Source organism: Dipteris shenzhenensis, chromosome 24, assembly GCF_047967505.1.
Source record: "Dipteris shenzhenensis isolate YYH24624 ecotype China chromosome 24, Dip_SZ_1.0, whole genome shotgun sequence".
Classification (NCBI taxonomy): domain Eukaryota; kingdom Viridiplantae; phylum Streptophyta; class Polypodiopsida; order Gleicheniales; family Dipteridaceae; genus Dipteris; species Dipteris shenzhenensis.
Genome location: NC_141619.1, coordinates 26,931,176 through 26,945,348, shown reverse-complemented (window position 1 = coordinate 26,945,348; position 14,173 = coordinate 26,931,176). Strand labels below are relative to the sequence as shown.

The 14,173-nt window shown below is 36.8% G+C and overlaps 1 protein-coding gene across 1 annotated transcript; it reads left to right on the top strand.

Annotated features, from left to right (window-relative positions):
- Positions 1-444: 444 nt before the first annotated feature.
- On the top strand, positions 445-12,634 carry LOC147886434 (MADS-box protein AeAP3-2-like). Its single transcript, XM_087395839.1, has 6 exons — positions 445-550; positions 10,406-10,458; positions 10,677-10,776; positions 10,959-11,000; positions 11,942-12,063; positions 12,307-12,634. Exons 2-6 carry the CDS (start codon positions 10,421-10,423, stop codon positions 12,344-12,346), a joined length of 342 nt encoding a protein of 113 aa, XP_087251965.1. The 5' UTR covers positions 445-550; positions 10,406-10,420; the 3' UTR covers positions 12,347-12,634.
- The last annotated feature ends 1,539 nt before the right edge of the window (positions 12,635-14,173 follow it).

The following is a 14,173-nucleotide window of genomic DNA, read 5'->3' as shown; positions in this document are numbered from 1 at the left end:
GAGGAGGGTCTTTTGCAAGCTCATGCAACCTGAAACTCAATCAAGAGTGTTGGAGAATGGCATTAGCGTTATTCCTTGTGAATAGAATAATAATATTACTACAAAAAAGAGGGCGGTTTGTTCCATCCTGTTTCACAAAGGGATACACTTTGGCATTGCTCTTTAGAGGATAGGGCTTCGAGAATACTTATATGATAAATGCAAGCTTCGAAATAATTCACTTTTGAAATAGCTCGTTGCTTTACATATCGACTTTCAAAATTTGATCGCGGAACAATCCAAGGAAGGTCATTTTTAACCTCAAAGAGTGCTCGACTCCTTATATCATGGTTTCCATTAGTTACAGCCAACTCCTTCATTTCTCTGTGTTTCTTTAAATGAAGAAAAGATATTACTTTCACCTGAAAGCTTATCAGGTACGCCCATGTCCTGTTAGTTCTGACAGGCAGGAATTTTTTTCCTTGCGAACAGCGCACCAAAGATCGTGGAGAGATACTATCATTTTCACGAGGAATTCAAACGATCAAGCTCCGTGAGCGATGAGAACGAGGTTAGTGTTTTTGAAGTGGTTCAAACATTTTACTGTGTGCATGAACAAAGATTAAATAAAGCATAGAAACTGCAATGCATTGTGTATGGTGCATGAAACAACAGAAATATCTAGTCGATGGTAACTAAAGGGGCAGATAAAAACAAGGGAAAAGAATGAAATTGGGCAGGATTCTCATACGGAGAGACCTTTTGGGGCTAAGAAGAGAAGGCTGTGTGTCGGAATCAGGGGTGTATTTATGCACTCCGAGAACACCTAAAGAAAGATGATGCCAATCTATTTTTGCTAGGGCATTGAGAGCCGCAAAGAGCTCTTCATTAGCAAACCGTGCCTCCACCTGCTTGCTTATCCTTGGAGACTCGAGAGACCATGAAAGAGAGTGTGTCTAGAATGATTCTTGTGCTACAAGAACCTGAGGGAGCTCCTCCTTACACTCAAATAATTTTTTATAGAATGCAGTGGTCATCTCTACAATCTCTTGAAGTCATGAGTGCATCTGGCCGCTCTCATCCTGTGAATGCTATAATTTCATCCCTGTTGAGCGAGGGCCGATAGTGTGGAAGAATTGCCTAGTCATCCAGGGGTCACGCTTTTCCCTTGACATGGCTACACGAGTTATGGGATCCCAAGACATGGGATCTTTTGCATTGAAATATGAATGTGACTCTTCCTTCCCACCAACGTCCTATTTCTTCCCAAGAGGAATGTATTTTGGAGCTAGTGTGCAAAATCACTCCTTTGAACATCTGGGTTGCCTATTTGTGCAACTTGGTGATGGGAGGCCATAAGGGACCCCCAACGGCCACCCTCATTGCCATTTGGCGAGACAATATCTAGACCTTGTGTGCCATATGAGAGTGTGGGACGTCAAGACCCTGGAGGAGTGCGGCGATTTTGCAAGGCTTGGCCTACATATGTTTCCTCCAGGTATTCACAAAGTGTGGCATTTGCTGGATGTGTAGTCCTCCACCCTGGTTGTTGGCTCCTATTTTAAAGATTCCTTAACATTTGTGCTGGGTTCTCTAGAAGCAAGTTAGTTGAAAGCAAATTTTTTAAGTATTATCAAAACACAATGAAGTTTCAAACACTTTAAAAATATAATAGGTCTTATAGGAGGCATATATCTTGTAGAGAAACCATAATGTGATTGTCCTTTAAGAGGGAAAAAAAATGTTAGTCATATTTTTATTCAAGCCACATTGTAATACCCAGGCGTTGCAAGACTAGATTTGTAATGACTTCTAACAAAGTTGAGACTTTAATATGATGAAGTATATATATGGATGCTCATGAACCATATGAGTGCTTAAGCTTGAGGAATATGAGAAAGTAGCATCCATAAGACATGGAGAAATAGCTGTGACTTTCTTCATTCCACCATAGGTGAGTGAAATTTAATTTTAAGTGAAGTATTTACTGAACATGTAAGACAAATTTTAAACATAGGACACTGAAGGCTATTCGAATGGCCACGTTAATCTAGAATCTTTCCTTAATTATAGCCCTTAGGGTATAGTAGATGACTACTAAGCTAAGCGTGCTTCAAATAAAGTTGGGAGTCTTAGGGACTCTTGTATCAACACACTTTTGTATCAACGTTTCAAATCAAGTTGGGAGTCTTAGGCATTCTTGTATCCATGCTTCAAATAAAGTTGGGAGGCTTAGGCACTCTTGTATCAACACACTTTAAAGAAGGTGAAGGTAGTTTGTCTCCTGGTGGTAATATGAGGATCAAGTTGACACTTATAATCAAAATTAAGCATGTATATATGGGTAAAAGTCATCCAAGAAAGATACAAGTATCATCAAATGTACAAGGCCATTAAATATGAAAAAGCTACGATGTGCTACTTGTACAATAATTTTAAAGACCTAAGAGACATTTAGTAGGAAATATTAATAAATTTCTCAAGGGAAGGGAACTTAAGTATCGAATTGTTATGTCAAGAGCACTACCAATGAAATTATAACCTAAAATTAAAAAAGTATTCTAGACACTTCATTATCATATAGATCAATAGTATCAAGCAAATAGAAGAAGTTATAACCAATCTCAATAAAAACCTTTCTAGAAACCATTTTGCAGGTTTCGTTTAGAAACGTTTCAATATTTTTCATGGGGTTCGCTTAGAAATCCATAAAATAATTTACATAAAATAATTTATTATTAATTATAAAGAGATTTCTCAGGTTTTTGAACTCTCTCTCTCTCTCTCTCTCTCTCTCTCTTTCTCTCATGCACGCATGCATGCCATGCACACACACACACATCGCCAAGTGGACACAAAAAAATACATAGAGACACATTGTACACACAAACATGTAATTATATACTCTCTCTCTCTCTCTCTCTCTCTCTCTCTCTCTCTCTCTCTCTCTCTCTCTCTCTCTCACACACACACACACACACACATACACACATGCACGCACGTATGCACATTCTCTACAGACTACAGTGCACACACACAGACTGCATAGTTTAAGATTTTTGTTTTGTTTTGAGAGCTGGCTTTGCTGTATTGGGCTTACACCACCCACCAGACATCTCATGGAGAACTCTTCCCCCCCACCTTATTTATTTGGTGCCACCTCAAGTGTGGACCCTCTGTCAATCAATACACCTTAGAGAACGAAGAAGATACCAGGGCCCTGACACACACACACACACACCTACACATAAACTAAAGTGCATATTGTGCACATGCGCACGTGTGCACACACACACACAAAACAAACAAGCCCAAGACACATACACATACCTAAAATACACATACACATACAAGAAACAAAAAACTAGTCCCTCCCTAAAAGAATGCAAACCAAACTTTAAAAATTTTGCAAAAAGAGCAAAAAATATACACACATGCACGCATGCTTGCATGGCATTTTGTTCAAAAGTGCCACATTTCACACATTTTGTAGAAACATTTCAACTAGATTGTGCTTAGTAATTGAAAGGTAATGTGTTGTTGTCGTCGGAGTTTTCCACTCGATCATAATAAATTGCCTAATGCGGGCCTATGCCTAAGTAAGTAGTGATCATTGTTGGAAAGAAGTGAAGGATGAAGGAAAATATTTCAAGAATGAACAAAACACAAAGTTTAACTTAATATTGAAGGCCCTTTGATAGGCATGTAGCTTATAAGGAAACCATAATGTGATTGTGTCCTTCACGAGGGCTTTGTAACTATATGAAACATATAGTATGTTCCTAATGGTCATTTTCATTACGCATGTCTAGTGAGCATTTTGTTGAAAGGATTTGATATGATTATTTGTCTTGGGACGTATTTTCTATTAATAATCTACTAATAATGTTCTCATAAATTTATAGATATGTTGTAATTGTCATATTTTCATTCAAGCCACATTTGCAATACCCAAAGATTGCAAGGTTGGATTTGTAATGACTTCTAACAAAGTTGTGTATTCACATGGTGCAATACATATGGATGCTCATGAAGCATGAGTGTTCAACTCCAGCATTTTGAGATCTAGCCTTCACAAGACTGGGAAATTGGGTCTAACTTGCTTCATTCCACGATGGGTGATTGAATTTTAAGTTTATCTAAAGTGTTTAGAAAATGCAAGGCAAATGTCAACCATAGAACCCTCAAGGTTATTCCTATGGCTACTTTCAACTAGAATCTTTTGTTAATTATAGCCTTTAGGGTATAGTAGGTGATTCCTATGCTACCCAACACTTCAAAGAAAGTTTGAAATATTAGGAACTCTTTTATTTACACAATTAGATCAAGTTAAGAATTATAATAAAAGTGACCTCCTCGAGATCATATGGGCTGTAATATGAGTCCAATGGATTAAAATAAAGAGAAGAACAATCTCATTTTATTCTAGAATTGAGGGTAAGAGAAAGCCAACTCACATCAAGAAAAACTAAATGGTTGTAAGCTCTACAAAGAATGTCGTTATGATCGATAGGTTAGCTAGAAATGCGTAGAAGACAAATTCTAGACACATTTGTCAATAGTAGTTCAAAGTAAGCCCTTCATGTCCTTTAATTGACTTAAAACAATGAACTAGGTAAATTCCAAGCCTAGTTAAAAGGGACAATGTTAGTAATGTTTGATTCAAAAACCAAGGACATAAACATTAAACAAGTGAAGAAAAGAAACCAGATTTTAAGTATACAATAATATGAACAAAATCGAGTTCTCTCAGGAAATAAATGAGAATAGATACACCACGACTTTGAGACTCATATATTCCATTGAAGAAACTAAGGACTACATCTCGGATAACTAAGGACTCCAACAACGAGCGATCGGGGGGATGCAAAAATCCTCAAGGGATAGAAGATAAAAGGTGTTGCCAGGAGCATCCATCATGGACCGAGCATCTCACTAGATGAGAATCGAAGAGCCTGATCCATGAAGTAAGTCATTATTGAGAGTGGAATCCATGACACCCATGAATACTAGCCATGCACTTCATGCCGATGCCACATGGCAGCTATCACTTGCACTACATGTAGCTGCCACATGGCAGCTACCAACCTCCCTCAAACCTAACCTAGACATAAGCTATATAACCATTCGAAGTTTGTTTCCAATAGCCCCCTCAAACTGAATTTTGTTTCCAATAGCCCCCTCAAACTGAGAGTGGGTGAAATTTAAGAGTACCTATATATTTTCAATAGACTCACAAGGTCTAAACAAAGGCCTTGCATACAAGTTGACAACCCACTTTGAACACTCATACCAAATATACTCACAACTCCAAGTGAGTGCTTTCAAAGACATGCTCTTCTTAAGAAATCACAGTAGACTCTACCAAAACAAACAATAAATGTGTGACACGATTTAAGGATGACAATTGAAATGGCCTCAACCCTATGGGATATTTTCGAAACTATAACGATTTATTCTGATTATTTGAGACACAAACCTAGAAGGCATATTCGTCATACTCAGTGTCTTCGACCTCAGACGATCCCACGAAATGATTTGCTACTGTATGCATTGCTCTTAAGTGTTTCCAACCTCCTTGTTTTGCTTCTTCGTATCTTCTTTTTTATGATAGCAACACTCCTCATGGTGACCCACTTACCACAATAGCTGCGCTTCGGTAGTGGTTCTAGTGGTGACCTTCGATTCTCAAAACATAGGCATGGTCCATATTAGTAAATCCATTGCCTATATTCTACCGATATTCATCATCCAATAGTGTAGCAATCAACTCGGCCAGGGAGATTTCGCTATTCACACGTACAATCTTCTCAATATCATCGAAAGCTAGAGTCAGGCTGGTCAATAGTACTACTTTTGTGTCTTCATCCTCCACACGAACTCTTAGACCAGCAAGTTGGCAAATAATTGCTCGCATCTGGTTCAGAGGTTCTCCCAAGGTTTCTTCCTCATAATTCACAGGCTATAGAACTCTTGTTTTAATAGCACCTTTGAATTTTTCAGTCTTTAATTAGAGAGAGTCTCTATGACCAGCCAATTCTCACATGCAGACACAGAAAGGTCGAGATGATGATTATACCTCCTGCCTAGGGCATGACCTAGAATACCGATAGTGCGTTCATTTCTTGTCTCCCACTGATGGACCTGCTCAAGAGTTTCTTGAGCTACCTTCCCTGAGGCTTCTTCTTGGTTCCAGTGACCACAAGCCACAAGCCTTTCTCCAGCAAGTAGAGCTGCATTCCAAACTGCCATGCATGAAAATTTGACCCGTTGAACGTCACTAGCTTCATTATCTTAGTTTTTGACTTCATCTCCATACTGGCTATGATACCAACTGAAGAGATTTGAAGTATACAATGATATGAACAAAGTTGAATTCATTCAAGAAAGAAATGAGAATATATATACCACAACTTTTAGACTGATATATTCCACTGAAGAAACCAAAGACTAGATCTCGGATAATCATCACTAAGGACTCACAACAACGAGCCATAGGAGGGATATAGAAATCCTTGAGAGATAGCAGATGAAAGGTGTCACCAAGATCATCCATCATGGATCGAGCATCTTGGGAGACAGCTTGATCCATGAAGTAAGGCATTATTGTGAGTGGAATCCATGACACCCATGAATACCTAGCCACGCACTACATGCAATTGCCACATGGTAGTAGTTCTACCATTCCCCCTCAAACCTAACCTAGATATAAGCTATCTAACCCATTCGAAGTTTGTTTCCAACAAGTTGAAGGGGGAGCTATATTGAATAATGACTTTATTGCAACCTTAGACCAAAGGCTCCTTTAAGTTAAATTTATAACAACTGCCATGCATGGTGGAACTATGATTCAAAGGATATTCTTCTTGCCATAGACTTTACAAGAATACCTATAAATGCAAAACAAGGCAGCCAGTTGTTGCTATGATACAATCCTTATTAAGACTACAAATGTACATTAGTAAGCCTTTAAATATATGTGGTTTATTAAGTGGACACAATAACTCTATGTCCACACCTACACTAATATGGCAACCTTGAAAAATCCCACATCATCTAACACAAACATGCTTGTAGTTCCCAAAGTCATTTTCAATAAACTATTAAGATAGCCAACAAAATATGACCTCTAGGGTAGTGATTGTGTGCATTTGGTAAGAGGCACTGGAAATAGCCACCAACAATAAATGACCACATGCCCTCGCTCTCCTTTAATAAGCTAAGCACCTTCCCTGATCAATAGACTTCTTCAATGCTACATACATGGCTTGTCCTATGTGAAATTTTGAGAACAATAAATTGTCTCATTGTGGTAATAGTTATATGTGTTGATTCCATTGATCATATGTATTCTTTAACAACTATTTCTCAATAGTTTATAAATATACTATAACTAGAAACCAAACCTTTCAAGTGGGTGTAATCCCAAAAACGAATCAATCTTAGTTTGACTTAGCCTAGAGTAAGCTCTTCTTGGTCTTTGTTTGCTAGCATAATGACCAATCAGGCCTATCTTATTTAAAGTAATGACAATAAGAGATACTTTCATGCGTTCTTATCAAGTATTCTCTCTATATTAATGGGTAGATGTAAGATATATGCCAATTATGAGCTTCAATCATAGTCACAAAGGCATGTTTTAGAGTTCAACGTTTCATAAAGGGTTCGTCCACTAAAGGAATGAAACATGCCATGAATGTTAAACTAATATTTTTAATATAACATATATGCATGTATGAATATTTATATATACATTGTATGTCACCAAAACATCTTATGCAAGTGTTTTGCAAAACATGTCTCAAGAGTTTTAAAATTGTTGAAAACATAAAACATGAAACAATACCTTGGGTAACAAAAGGGAATGCTAGGGCTTCAATGACGGGGATTTGTGCAATTACATGTGGAATTGTTTAATTTTCGAGTATTAAAAAATTGTAGTGGTAAGAATAAAAAAAGATGGATTCATGTGTTAGCCAAGCTTTCCAAGGTGTATATTCCAATAGTCTATGTACATGTCTAATCATGGGTCTAATCAAGAGGTAAGAACCAAGAGAAAATAAGCACACTTGGAGCTTTAGAATTTTGGAAACCATAGCATTCATTAGGCATCTAGCATGGTAAAATCAACCATTTTTCTGTGACTTACATATCTTCATTAATCCATTAACATGACCAAACTCATTCTCTAAATAGAAAATAAAGAGTTTCATCCCCATTACAATCATGCACAAGGTTAAAATTCTGTACTATATAATAGGGGCTAGTTGCTTATGATATCCCCATCAACGAGTCAACGATAGTATAAACATAAGCTCTCACCCATATATAGACACATCCACATACATCATTTATTTTAAATATCCACGTACATTTGATCATTCATTTATGCAAAGGTCTTCATTCTAAGTTTTGTTAGTATTCTAGAGGTAAAAAGGCGTGCACTAAAAGAAGAAGGCTAATAAAAGTTTAGTCCACATTCTCTTCATCCGAGCTATTTTTTCTTGTGAAGCTAATATTTCTCTCTCTTGAATGAGTGGTTCTAAGTACAAAACTTCGAAAATATAATTGATAAGGCGATAGATTACTGCTAGTTACCTATAAAACTATGGTGCTAGCACAAGGACAATCATTTAAAAAAACTATTCGTTACCAATAACTTCTTGCTATATATCATGCATTGGAAGAAAAAAGCATACTTGTATAATTTGACGCATATCACTACTCTTTGTATAAACATTCAAAATCTCCTCATTTCTTGCTCATTTCAGAGTCGATATAGTAGGCTTGATGTAGTGATCAACCGTAGTGTGTTTTATTCTAGCGAGAAAAAGTAAACTTGTTACCAACTAGATAAATAATGCTTTTGGTTTTTATCATGCTGTGTACGTAGTATATGTCATGGTTTTGGTTCGTACAAATTCAAACTAGAATGCTTCTCATATTTACAAACCATGATTGCCTTGCATGTATAACCTGAGCATTTCCCATCCAAGTTTGGTGATGGCAATGCTGCTTTACACGAGTTGCAGATACTCTATCCGCAGAATCAAAACAAAAAGCTGCTCCGACTGAGCGAAAAGAAGGAAAGGCGGAGGGGGGAATGAGAGAAGGTTCTGCAGAATTTAGACTGCTGCCCAAAACAAAGCAGGCAGGGGTGGATAGCAACGTGGGCTACCTTGCGGTTGCGGATTTTTGAGGCACGACAGAAGAAGGGCTGTAAATCGCACAAACGGGAATAATTAAATTGCTAAGCATAATACTTATCGCAAGCACAAATGGGAACAATTAAATTATTAAGCTTAATACTTATCGATCATTCGAATGATACCAATTCTTGAGGCCTTCAAAGTGAATTATAATGGAGAAGGTTCATTTCACATATATTCACTAAAGCCCTTATCGCATGGTGGGGAAAAAGATTTGAGTGCGAAAAGTCAATTCCCCATGATGCATATCATATTGTTTGGTGGAAATGTGGAATAGATGTCATTTTTAACCTTTAACAGCTTCACTCATTCCCTTTTCCCACAAATCCCCTCAGCTCAAGAGCTCCAAGTTTTTGTGGGCAAAAAATGGGGAAAAAAGGTCGAGGACAACATGCCACCTTGGCATTAAAGTTCCCATTTCCCACAAAATTCCCAAATGCTCATGAATGGTTCGTTTGATACCTCCACAAATTGATGAGTAATTAAAAAAGCCTTTTTTTTTTTAAAGGACAACAAGCCAGCTTTAGTTATTATGGTGGGGCATGGTGGGGGTATGGAGGGGGGGGGGCTCAGGGGGGAGTATTAGAAAAGACCCTAGTAACTCAAAAACAGGGGAGGAGGGGCGGGGGGAAGTATTAGAAAAGAACCTAGTAACAACACAAAAACAGAAACTTAAATCTAGATATTGTAAAAAATATCAAATGTATTCCTACTTGTAAGAGAAGATTTACAACCCCAGTACACTTTCTCTTTAAAAAATATTACATTGTTTTGAATGAAAGAGACAAATACTAACATTATTTAAATCTATATGCTTCAAGCACTCCCAGTAATATCTCTTGTCACTTTCACTAGGATAGACTATGGCTTCTCTCTTTTCCCCCCATCCCACTTTTTTCAAATGACATAAATCTACTAAAATTGGCTTCTCCCTTCCTTTTCTTAAGTAATTTAACTTTCACTAGAATAGGCTATGGCTTGTTTGGGTAACTATTACTTCAATTTTCTTAGGTACTAAAGAGTAAAATTTTTGTGAGAGAGAGAGAGATGTATGCATGCTTTATACATGTATATACATGGGCTTGTGTGGATGCATATGTTTGCATGTGTGTCGTGGGCATGTACACATTTGTTTTTGACCCATTTTTTATGAGTAGTTTATAGCTCCTAGCTATGCACGTAGTATTAAAAGAATTGTTTTTTTCATGTTGCAAAAGGGTGAGGTCAATAACATGAAGAATTCAGTTCACAAGCTAGCAGTAAGACAAAGGTACACCTCCAAACTTTTGTAGGTCTAAGAAAAAGTTTGGATTGTATTCTTGGAGTAATGCATTAGGATAAATATTTAATACTCAAAGAGTGAGCATATATTGCATTACAAGCTTAAAGTATTAAGATTTATTCTTGCATTCTTAATTCTCATGTGTAAATTGCTTTTTATTTAAAGTTTTCTAAAAGACATTTGATGCTTAACAAGTCATTTTGTAGGCATCTTTGTGGTGAGGATCTTGATGGCCTACTGTTGCATGAGCTAGTGACTTTAGAAGAAGAAATTCAAGCGAGCTTGACCAACACAAGGAAAAATCTTGTAAGCTTCATATTCAGTTGTGTATTTGTCATAAAAAGTACTTATTGTGTTAGGGCCTTAGTTGTTAGTTGATGCAATGATGAAATAAACATTGTGTACTAAAAAATGACATGCATTGATTCTTACTTTTCTAACTAAAAAGTATTTCAATTGAGGGGATCGTTATGTTGGCGGTTGCATAGCATGGACGGATAGCTCAACAACTTGGTTCTCTAAATGATAAGGTATTCTCTTTACACACAGTCAGTAGAACCTTTTGCATATAGTACATTGAAGTCTCAAGCTAATTACTGTTTAAATTTTTAATGGCTTTTGAAATAATGCATAAAGATTACATGCATACCCATACTAAATGTATGAAGATTAGTTTCTCACCTACTATATGCTACCTTTAGGAAACTACTAACAATATTTCATTTCGGAAAAGGAAAGATTTAAACACTCGTCTTCACATGTACATGTAGTTTGAATGAAGAGTATGTGGATTGTTTTTATTATTTATATTCTTAGGTACTCATCATGTTCACTTTTATACTTTTGGAATTTTAGCATAAATTGAATAATAGACTTCTATAACGTGTTGATGAGTCTAGTGTGTGAGTTTGTTGATAAAGACCATTTTAGAGCAAATGTTGATAAAATGATTTGCACCCCAACTAATGGCATTGGTGGGGATGTCAAAACCAATATTCCTTGCTATGAATGATGGAATTAATTGGTTTGAACCTATTATGAGGGATACATTGGAATTCTATTTTATGTAAGTATAAATAGAGATTCATCTAGATTTTACTTATATGAAAAATTTCTAAGGCTACATAGCACATCCAAAGTTTAGTTAGTTTTGATAATGAAGGATTTGTAAGGGAAAATCTTGGGATTTTTCGTAAATGCCTATTATTAGAAACTTCAACTCCTATGTATCTAATTGTCAATACTTAATCTTGTATGTTTTGTAGCTACTCCTAACTTGTACTTTTTTTTGTAAATGTGTATTTAAGAAACTTCCACTCCTATGTTTCCAATTGTTGTGAATAATGTTGTATATTATGTAGCTACTATTAAATTACTCACATAGAAGATATAAGTTGGAATAATCTATTTGATGCATCTAAAATAAAAAAGAATGACTTCATTTAAGTATTATCATGTGTGTGTTGTTTAGGTTGAACAACTACAATGGGCATCAATGGAAAACTCAGTCCTCTCCGAAGTAATCACGGATTGCCAGAGCCAACTAAAAAAGTACTCCTTGAAACTATTGTGTGGCGAAAAAGTGCAAGAAAGTGATTTATGTGCAAATTAAGCACCTTGTATTTCTTATGATAAATTTTCAATTAGTCCAATAATGCATGATCTTTGCACGTCCAGTAAATTTAAAAATGAATGAAGTGTTATTGCTCCAAACGTTCTACACTTGTTTTGCTGTTAAAATCTACTTCATACCTTTTATTTTCATAGATTTCATATTTTTTGGTTTTTAGTCTTGATTTTATGCCTTCTAATCTTGATGTATGATTAAATGTACAAGGCAAGCTCATGTGAGGAAGATAGTCATCACATGATATAGCGATCTATCATGCTTCAAGACTTAAATGAGTCGCCTTGTGAATCCTTAGTTTGATTTGAAGCAATGTCTAACTATATGTAGGAAGTATATGCATATGTGTCTATTAGAGATAGGTTGGCTAGATTGTTTACTTATATAATTAACTACATCGTGACCACCATGTATTGCATTTTATCAAAGATGTAATGTATCATTCCATGTATATACAATCATCTATAAAGATGTATCATGGAGCTAGAATTTTCCTCTATAGTTGAAATTTTTCTTATTCTATGTTCTTTGTTATCTACAGACATGTATTTGAATACGCTTTATAGTGGATTCGTTTTATTAACTTCTAGAATGCATTACAATTCATGAGTATCTAAAAGACATAAATACAGCTTTCATGGCAACAATATAGACTCACTCTCTTGATATGATTTAAAATGAGCTTGAGCTTTCATAGCTTCATAAATTTATTTATGTAATATGACTACAAATTGATCTTATAAGTTGGAGTATTTTCCACGTGTCATTTGAATTAATGATAATCTACACATGTTTTCTTAGTTGACTATGAACATACTTATATTGGGAAGTGAGTATTGTCTCTAATGTTCTGGAGTAATTTATAATGGATTATTCTAGGAATCTAGCTAACTTTGATGCAAAATAGTACAAATTAAGTCGATGACCCTTGGCATAGTGTAATTGTGTTAAAGTAAGATCATAGGTTATTACTTTTCAAAAACTTAGAAGTAAGCACAAGATTGTGTTGAGAAAAGATAGCCCCAATCCAAAAGAAAATATTATCATATTAATGTAAGTTTTGTATTAACATCAGTTTTGGTGGGGAGAGGGGCTCTACTAAGTTGAGACATGGGTATGATATTTTGGCATGAACTAGTGGGATAGGTGGAGTGCTCTCTCTCTCTTTCTCTCTCTCTCTCTCTCTCTCTCTCTCTCTCTCTCTCTCTCTCTCACACACACACACACACACACACACACACACACACATCTTCAAATATCTTGGACTTGGGGGAAGGGACCAGGAGATCCCCATCAAGATCCAGCTCTATTGCAACCACTTCTTGAGAGTATCGGAGGAGGGATTCATCATCAAACCCCAGTATCTCGAGGACAAAGAAGTTTCACATGCACTGAGAATTGCCATTGGACAGATGCAGGTTTCGTCTCATCAATTGAAGATTGATGGGGAGAGTTGCAAGTATACACAGAGAGTAGCAGAGTTGTATGTTATGCACATTGGGGTGTCTCTCCATCCTATTATGAGACCAGGAATGCTAACACTATCTCCACTTGGAGGGGAGCTACTCTCACGACTGATCAGGTTTGCATTGGTGGGCTCTATTTGATGGAGATGCACTGATACAGGGAGACACTACTGTGATGGATTAGAGAGTAGCAAGAGGAACCAAGCCGCAAGAGACAGAGACTGAATGATCATAGTGACGCATCACAAACTTCCATGCATTTGAGTCACAACAGAGTAGAGAAGGGGAGCTAGTTGATATGAGAGTAGCTTGGGTCTGCAAAGGAGCTGACACAGTGCCATCAAGAGATAGGTGTAGAGACCACGTGTGAGTCGGAGAGTAGCAGGAGGAACTAAGCCACAAGAGACAGAGGCTAACCGAGGACAGCGAAGCGTCACAAACTTCTATGCATTTGAGTTGGCTCTAGAACACAATCGAGTAGAGAGAAGGAGCTAGCTAATACGAGAGCAACTTGGGTCGACAAAGAGAGCCGACACGGTGCCATCGAGAGATAGACATAGAGACCATGTGCGAGTCAAAGAGTGACCAGAGCACACTCTATTGAGGTTTG